This window comes from Henckelia pumila, chromosome 4 (assembly GCF_033568475.1).
Source record: "Henckelia pumila isolate YLH828 chromosome 4, ASM3356847v2, whole genome shotgun sequence".
Classification (NCBI taxonomy): domain Eukaryota; kingdom Viridiplantae; phylum Streptophyta; class Magnoliopsida; order Lamiales; family Gesneriaceae; genus Henckelia; species Henckelia pumila.
In genome coordinates this window covers 135,648,816-135,657,511 of record NC_133123.1, presented here as the reverse complement: position 1 = coordinate 135,657,511, position 8,696 = coordinate 135,648,816, and the positions used below count along the sequence as shown (strand labels likewise).

Here is an 8,696-nt window from a genome sequence, read left to right as displayed (position 1 = left end):
GCAGGCCACTTCATTTTGAGTTAGGGGAATACGTTTTCTTGTGTGTGTCACCTTTCCGGAAAGTGATGAGGTTTGGTCGCAAGGGTAAGCTGACACCTAGATTTATTGGTCCTTTCGAGATTCTCGAGAAGGTTGGGGATGTTGCTTATCGTCTGGCCTTGCCACCCGATCTTTCGGAGATCCACGATGTGTTCCACGTGTCCTTGTTAAGGCAGTATGTGGCGGATGAGTCGCATATTTTGCATCCGACCGAGGTAAAGGTAGATTGCGATCTATGGTATATGGAGAAACCCCTGCGAATTCTTGACAAGAAGGACAAGGTACTTCGTAACAAGCGCATACCATTGGTTATGGTACAGTGGCAACGCAGAGGGACAGAGGAAGCTACTTGGGAGTTGGAGAGCCGGATGTTAGCCGAGCACCCCGAGTTATTTTGAGATTTTGTACTTCTTTGTATCGAGTTATACTTGTTCAGTTGTAATAAAAAACATTTGGTTGGCTATTTATGTTTTCCTCTTAGACTTAAATTTCGAGGATGAAATTTTTTAAGTGGGGGAGAATGTAGTAACCCGCATTTCTAATTAGTGATTAATGAGTAAATAATCACGTGATAATGACTAGATTAAGTAAAACATAATTAAGTAAGTTCCTGTTGGGATAACGGACTTCAGAAATGTATTCAGAGCACTCAAATTAGTTGAATTGGTTCAGCAGGATCGGACGGTCCGAAGAGGAGTTCGGACGATCCAAAGTGGATCGGAAGCTCCGTGCCAGGATCGGAGGCTCCGATCGAGATCGGACGCTCCATCGGCAAGATTGGAAGCTCCGATCTGGACCAGGGCACACGTCATCGCTTACATCAACAAGGTGACATCATGGCTAACGTAATATTGAGCGATCGGATGCTCCGAAGGTGCGATCGGAGGTTTCGATTGAGTTCGGACGGTCCAAACCGGGTTCGGAGGCTCCGAACGTTGCCTATAAATAGAGGGTCCGAGAATTCATTTTCTCGCACCAATTTCCTCTCTTCTCTCTCAATTCCTAAGCCTTCTAACTCAGATATAGGGAGATCTAGGCATCCTACGGGGAATCCGGAAGTGGCTTAGTAATCTAGACGTCGTCGCGGAGCTACGGCCTAGTTTTGAGGCTATCTTCAGCAAAGGGCTAACGACGGACGCAGGTATAGCTTTGGCATCCTAAAAATATTTAGGAGTATGCAATAGCTTAGTTAAGGCTTTTAGATCTTAATTGTTGATGCATGGATATTTGCATTGTAGTAGCTAGTAGACTGGACTAGTAGGCTTGGAGTCTAGACCAGCAGAGCTAGGTTTGACCAGCAGTGTTAGAGGTACGTAAGTACTAACCGAGATAGCCGGCATGATATATTTGCTTGTATGTTGCATGAGTATGTGCTATATGTTTTACCATGTTTTAGCATGTTTTATCGTCTTAACACATACATGATTTTACGTGTGACTGCATCCGCAGAGATGTGAGTCATTGACAGTCTCCATAGGGAAAATTGACCTTATTTTGGACTCGAGTCAGGTATGGCAGTTTCCATATGAGGCTTGCATCCTGTTTTGGATTCGGGTCAGGATGGGGTTGGCTCAGCCCTGATATGGAGTATACGAGTACCCAGCGGAGTAGCTCTCTAGCCGGTACTGTATATTCCCGGCGCCATGAGCAAGTGTTTTTATTTGAGTTTTAATTCATCTGCGTGCGCATATTTGTATTTATATCATTGCTTCGTATTGAGCGTTCTAGCTCACGCCCCTGTGTTTGGGTATTGTATACCTTGTGGCGGGGCAGGTTTGAGGCTGGACGGTCCTGGCGGCTCTCAGCAGGATTGAGCTTGGGGAGTGCGAGGTTGTAGAGGGTAGGGATTTATTTACCCTGAACCTTCGATTTGATTGTATAACAGTATTTATACACTTGTGATAGCGTCGGTTGTATTCTGTCGATTGGATTTGTTGTATTTTAATTATCCGCACTTTACGCTTTAAGCTTTTATTGCGTGCGCTTTTATTATAACTCTGATTAGGTAGTGGATCCGGGTTGGGTCACTATAAAATATCACTCGAGTGTCTTCCTCCACGCTTGTGATCTATATGGCTTTGAACCACCAGAACTAGAGGAACTACTTTCTTGCTTCTTGAACTGTTTACCTTTGGGACTAAAACGATCTCTTTTGTTTCTACTGCTGCCACCTCCTTCATACCTGCTTTGCTGTATTTTCTCAGTACGTGTTTGGATCTTTGATGAGACCTTGGTTCCTTTGCCTGAGCAACGGCACCAGTGTTGTCGCAGTACACCGGAACTGGACCAACAGCTTCAGGAATTACGCCCAACTCTTGGACGAAATTCCTCATCCAAACGGCCTCTTTAGCAGCAGTTGATGCTGCAATGTATTCTGCCTCAATGGTGGAATCCACTGTGGTGTCTTGCTTGGAACTCTTCCAAGAGACATCACTGCCATTGAGCATGAATATAAATCCAGAGGTTTACTTCGAGTCATCCACGTCTCTTTGGAAGCTAGAGTCGGTATAGCCTTCCAATTTCAATTCTCTTCCTCCATAAACCATGAATATATTCTTAGTCCCTTCTCAAGTACTTAAGAATGGCCTTCATGGCTTTCCAATGCATTTGATCGAGGTTGGCCTGATATCTGCTCGTGACACTCAGAGCAAAGGCTACATCCGGTCTGGTAGATATCATCCCATACATAATACTACCTATGGCTGACTCATATGGTATGTGTGTCATTTTCTCTATCTCTTCGTCAGTCTTGGGACACATAGACTTGGATAGAGAAACTCCATGACACATAGGTAGATGTCCTCTCTTGGACTCATCCATAGAAAACCTTTTCAATATGGTGTCGATGTAGGTTGCTTGAGTGAGTCCTATCATTCTCTTAGATCTATCTCTATAGATCTGTATCCCTAGAATATAGGAGGCCTCACCCAAATCCTTCATCGAGAATCTACCTGATAACCATATCTTTGTTGACTGCAACATCCCTACGTCATTCCCAATGAGTAGGATGTCATCAACATAAAGCACTAAGAACGTCACCGCATCCTTAACTACTTTCTTGTACACGCACGGTTCCTCCGGGTTTTTGATGAAACCAAAGTCCTTTATTGTTTCATCAAATTTCTGGTTCCAACTTCTTGATGCTTGTTTGAGACCATAAATTGATCTCTGAAGCTTGCATACCTTATGCTCGCTTCCCATGGATGTGAATCCCTCGGGCTGCATCATATAGATTTCTTCCTTAATGTTTCCATTAAGAAATGCAGTCTTCACATCCATTTGCCATATCTCATAGTCATACCATGCTGCTATGGCAATAAGGATTCTTATGGACTTGAACATTGCGACTGGTGAAAAGGTTTCATCATAGTCAACTCCTTGTCTTTGAGTATAACCTTTTGCTACCAATCATGCCTTGTAGGTTAGTACCTTGCCATCAGGCCCAAGTTTCTCTTGTAGATCCATTTACACCCTATTGAAACAATTCCATCGGGAGGATCTACTAAAGACCAAACTTGGTTTGTATGCATCGAGTCTATTTCCGACTGCATAGCATCAAGCCATAAATCCGAATCCGCATCAGAAATTGCTTCCTTGAAGTTTCTTGGATCACATCCAAAGTCGGGTTCACTTTGATCCCCTTCAAGAAGAAGACCATACTAGAAGTCCTGTCTAGGTGTAGGCGTGTCCACTGAAGGTTCTTGAGGTATGGGATCGTTATTTTGTATCTCGGGTTCTTCTCGAATTTCTTCGAGTTCCATCATCTTGCCTTTTTTATCTAATAAGAACTCCTTCTCCATGAAGGTAGCATTCCTCGAAACAAACACTTTTGTTTCATTAGCATGATAGAAATAATATCCGATTAAATTCTTCGGATATCCTACAAAATAATATAAGGTGGATCGACTATCCAACTTATCTCCCACTGTCTGCTTCACGTAAGCAGGACATCCCCAAATCCTTAAGTACGAATACTTAGGAGCTTTGCCATTCCATAACTAGTATGGAATTTTATCTACTACTTTAGTGTGGACATTGTTCAACAACAATACCGTCGTTTCAAGCGCATAGCCCCAAAACGAAGGTGGGAGCTCAGTGAAGCTCATCATAGATCGAACCATGTCCAACAAAGTTCGATTGTGACACTCCGAGACACCATTCAGCTGAGGTGTCATAGGAGGAGTCCACTGAGAGAGAATCCCATTCTCTTTTAGATAGCTCAAAAACTCGGTACTTAAGTATTCTCCACCTCGATCCGATCGAAGTGCTTTAATACTTCTACCTTGTTTTTTTTCTACTTCAGCCTTGAATTCTTTGAACTTTTCAAATGATTCAGACTTATATTTCATTAAATATAAATACCCATACCTAGAATATTCATCAGTAAAGGTAATGAAGTAGGTGTGACCAAATTTAGTACCGATACTAAATGGTCCACAAACATTTGTATGGATCAAATCCAACAGGTTTTGACTACGCTCAGGCTTCTCTTTGAAAGGAGATTTAGTCATTTTTCCTTTTAGGCAGGACTCACAAGTAGGTAGAGAGTTAATATCAGACATATCAAACATGCCCTCTCCCACTAGCTTGTTCATCCTCCTTGAGGAAATATGACCTAGCCTAGCATGCCAAAGGTTTACCGGGTTTTGACTATCGTTTTTTCTTTTATTTGTTGTTACCGATTTATCAACATAATTAATTGGAACGTCTTTTAATTTTAAGTTATATAGATCATTTTCAAGTTATCCATTTCCAATCAAACATTCATTCTTGTAAATATTGCAAATCCCATTTACAAAATTACAAGAAAAACCATCTCTATCAAGCATAGAAACAGAAATAATGTTTTTAACTAAATCTGGCACAAATAAAACATCTCTCAATAATAACTTAAAATTGTTCTGCAAAACTAAATAAACGTCTCCCACTGCTTTGTCTTCAACTCTGGAACCATTTCCAAGCCTCAGCTGGGTCTCACCCATCCTAAGCTTATGACTTCTTGTCATCGCCTGCAAATCATTGCAAATGTGAGATCCACATCCGGTATCCAATACCCAAAAAGTAGTATTAAGTGAAACATTTATTTCAATGTAAAACATACCCTTTGCAGTTCGCAACTGCTCGAGGTATTCCTTGCAGTTACGTTTCCAATGACCGGTTTCTTGCAGTGATGGCAAACATCTTCAGATATGTTCACGTTTGAAGCTTTTGTCTTGCCCTTCTTCTGTGGTACAATTTTCTTGGGTGGGGCAGAACGTTTCTTACCCTTTCTACTTGGCCCCTTCTTGGAGTAAGAAGAGGAGCCAACCAAGAGTACCGGTTTATCCTTCTTTAATGTGGCCTCATAAGACACAAGCATATTGACCATCTCTTCAAGGGTGGCCTCTATCTTGTTCATATTGAAGTTCACCACAAATCTGTCAAACGACGAAGGAAGTGAAAGAAGTAACAAGTCCGCATTTAGTTCATGCTCCAATGTCAAATCGAGTGTTACCAACTTTTCAATGAGCCCAATCATGTGTACCCCATGCTCACGGACCGAAGTCCCAACTCGCATGCGGCATGTCATGAGCTCTTTGACGTGGCATACCTCTCCGACCTTGACTGAGCTCCAAAAAGTTCCTTGAGGTGCATGTGTATGTCAGCAGCATTCACGGCATCCTCAAATCGCCTCTGGAGTTCATCAGACATTGAAGCTTGCATATAGCATTTAGCCTTGATATCATGGTCCCACCATTGATCAAGTTTTGCCAATTCTTCCGGACTTATATTAGCCGGTGCTTCCTTTGGAGGATTCTTTTCTAACACGTAGAAAATTTTCTCCGAGTTTAGAACAATCTTTAATTTACGGAACCATTCCGTATAGTTTGCGCCAGTCAATTTGTTTTGTTCGAGAATTGAGTATAGTGGATTTCGCGAATTCATTGTAATGAAATACTAAAAAAAACAGACAATAATCAGTGATTGTTTAATTAATCTACTAAGACATAAAATATGGCAAGATTTAATTTTATGAATTTTACTCCCACTATTTTAACGATTTCACTATCCTCTAGTGAAAACGGGAAACTTGTTTTCTTAGTGGGAACATGGAGTCCAATTGACAAACTATAGTCCCGAATAATATCAGCCAACCATAATTTTCAAAAGATAGAGCCCAATTGCTTTCAAAGCAACCCCCATGTTTTTACCTCATGTCCAATAAGGGCCCAATAATATGATGCCGTTTAATGTGACATGTCAAGATGACCCATCAATATTAAGTTGTGATGGACGGTCGCCATGTGGATTTCCTATAATATGAGCCAATCCCATGGGAGTTCCACCCAACTTACAACATGTGTCGATCCAATGTACAGCTTTTCGACGAACGGGCCCCCCCAATAATATGAGCCGAACCGTGCCCGCGGGTAGCATCTCATACATTGATCGTTGATGGAAGGTAGGAACATTTAAACAATATTTAAATTTCCTTTTGTTTATCTTGATATCAATTTTAAATCATATTTAAAATGAGGGATTTTTAATTTTGAAAATTGTCTCATCATGCAATATTTGTATGCTTGCGGGATTCATACAATTTAGTCTAAACATGCATACATCAATAATATCATATATTATTTAAAGGATGATCGATCTCAATCACTAATCGACCCGTGGTTGCCAATCACGAGTCTAAGTCCAATCCTAGGTGATATGAAAGTATGCAATGCAATCCTATTACATTGAGCTTCCAATTTACATTTCTTCGGTCTTTATTGTCTGCTGGGCCCTGTTGTTGCTTACTCTAGGCCTTTCACCCTCGTACACTTTGAACAACATACTAGTTTGGTCATCGCAACTAGTGAAGTAAGATGCTTCTTTCTTCGTGGGAAAGGTAGTATTCCTGCCAACCACTACACTCATTTCATCGACAGCAACGCCTACACCAAGAGACAGAGGGGTGACATCGTACAATATTAGGTTTTGGATCTTGTCACTACCTTGTCCTGTCAAAATCGCGGCTTGAACTGCCGCGCCACTGGCTACAGCTTCGTCGGGGTGAATGTTTTTGCACAACTCCTTGCCATTGAAGAAATCCTGAAGCAATTGTTGCACCTTTGGAATTCTAGTGGATCCACCAACGAGCACCACGTCGTGGATGCTCGTCTTGTCCATCTCGGCATCCTTGAAACACTTTTCAACATGGCCTATGCATTTCTCGAACAAATCCATGTTCAGCTCCTCAAATTTGGCACGCGATATTTTAGACTCAAAATCGACCCCGTTGTACAAAGCATCGATTTCAACAGTCGTGTGTGCCATGAAAGACAGGTTCCTCTTTGCTCTCTCACAAGCTGTCTTCAACCTTCTCAATGCTCGTGACTTGTTACTTATGTCCTTTTTGTGCTTCCTTTTGAGCTCTTCCAAAAAATAATTTACCATTCTGTTGTCAAAATCCTCGCCTCCAAGGTGGGTGTCCCCTGCAATTGACTTAACCTTTATGACACCATCAGTCATTGTTAGAAGAGAAACATCAAAAGTACCACCGCCAAGGTCGAAAATAAGTACATTCCTTTCACCGCTGGACATTTTGTCAAGACCATAGGCAACTGCTGCCGCAGTTGGCTCCACAATGATGCGCAAGACATTGAACCCTGAAATAGTTCCGGCTTCCTTGGTCGCCCTTTGTAGTATATTAATTTGTATATATATCTTATATTAATTAATTAATTAACTAGCAACGAGATCCCGCCCTGCAATTAAGTGCCCCGGCAGTTCTGGTGACTGAACCCACAAGAGAAACTGGTCTAGCACTTAAACTCGACGCCCTCGAATGCGCAGCCCAAGCTCCACCACCCGATTGCCGGAAATAGGCGCCGTTCAACATCAGATCGCCTTCCGATCTCCAGTTCCAGTGCATCCATTGACTTTCCGGCGCATCCTCGTGCTTCATCACCTACAATATATATATATATATATATATATCATTAACAAAACGTCATGCTAGCTCTATATATATGATTATATTTGAATAATATATAAAAAATATTACCTCTTTTCTAAATCTATCATTGGGTGCAAGGAATCTGTTCCCGTGGCTATAAATGGTAGGATCAGCACTTCCACCAATCGCATACATTTCCCAATGAGTATAGTCATTGTTCACCACATGGAAATACCCAAGCCTACACCTAGGCATCCTTTGTACAGATTTGGACAAGCTAAAAGACATCCAAAACATCACATTTGAAAGGTAAAAGTGGACTACTATTTGATTGGGATTATAACTCGAGATGGTTTGTATCGAGTTTCCCTAAATCACATACTTATTTGCTTAGTTGCTTTTATATGCTCTTCTATGCTATGTTGAATGAGTCTTTGATATAATGAATGCTTTGATTATGATATATGTTGCATTCATCTTGAAGACTTGTTCCTTGATTTTGAAATGAACAGAAACGTTTGAATAGACGATTTGAGGGATTGTATATGTATGGCCTGGGTGGTTGTTTTAGCCTAGCGTCTGATTTACATATATGATGGCTTCAAAGTCTAGAGAAGTGAGATAAGTAGCCCCACCTCGATCGGGAGAGTCGGTGGATTAGTTATGATATCTACTTTTCGGGATCCCAATCGATGAATGAAGAGATGAACCTTGTTTTAAAACATGCATT

At 41.4% G+C, this 8,696-nt stretch overlaps 1 protein-coding gene across 1 annotated transcript; it reads right to left on the bottom strand.

Annotated features, from left to right (window-relative positions):
* Positions 1–6,777: 6,777 nt before the first annotated feature.
* Positions 6,778–8,161, bottom strand: LOC140861818 (heat shock cognate 70 kDa protein-like). The gene is made up of 3 exons (XM_073264823.1): positions 8,075–8,161; positions 7,817–7,978; positions 6,778–7,734 (listed from the first exon to the last, which is right to left on the bottom strand). Exons 1-3 carry the CDS (start codon positions 8,159–8,161, stop codon positions 6,778–6,780), a joined length of 1,206 nt encoding a protein of 401 aa, XP_073120924.1.
* Positions 8,162–8,696: the final 535 nt, after the last annotated feature.

What these genes read in the sequence shown, in the direction of transcription:
- LOC140861818 (XM_073264823.1), bottom strand. Translation starts at nt 8,161, where the DNA reads ATGTATGCGATTGGTGGAAGTGCTGATCCTACCATTTATAGCCACGGG. An exon ending in ATGATAGATTTAGAAAAGAG is followed by an intron (nt 7,979 to 8,074) that starts GTAATATTTTTT and finishes TATATATTGTAG; the next exon opens with GTGATGAAGCACGAGGATGC. An exon ending in GTGCTAGACCAGTTTCTCTT is followed by an intron (nt 7,735 to 7,816) that starts GTGGGTTCAGTC and finishes AATTAATATAAG; the next exon opens with ATATATATACAAATTAATAT.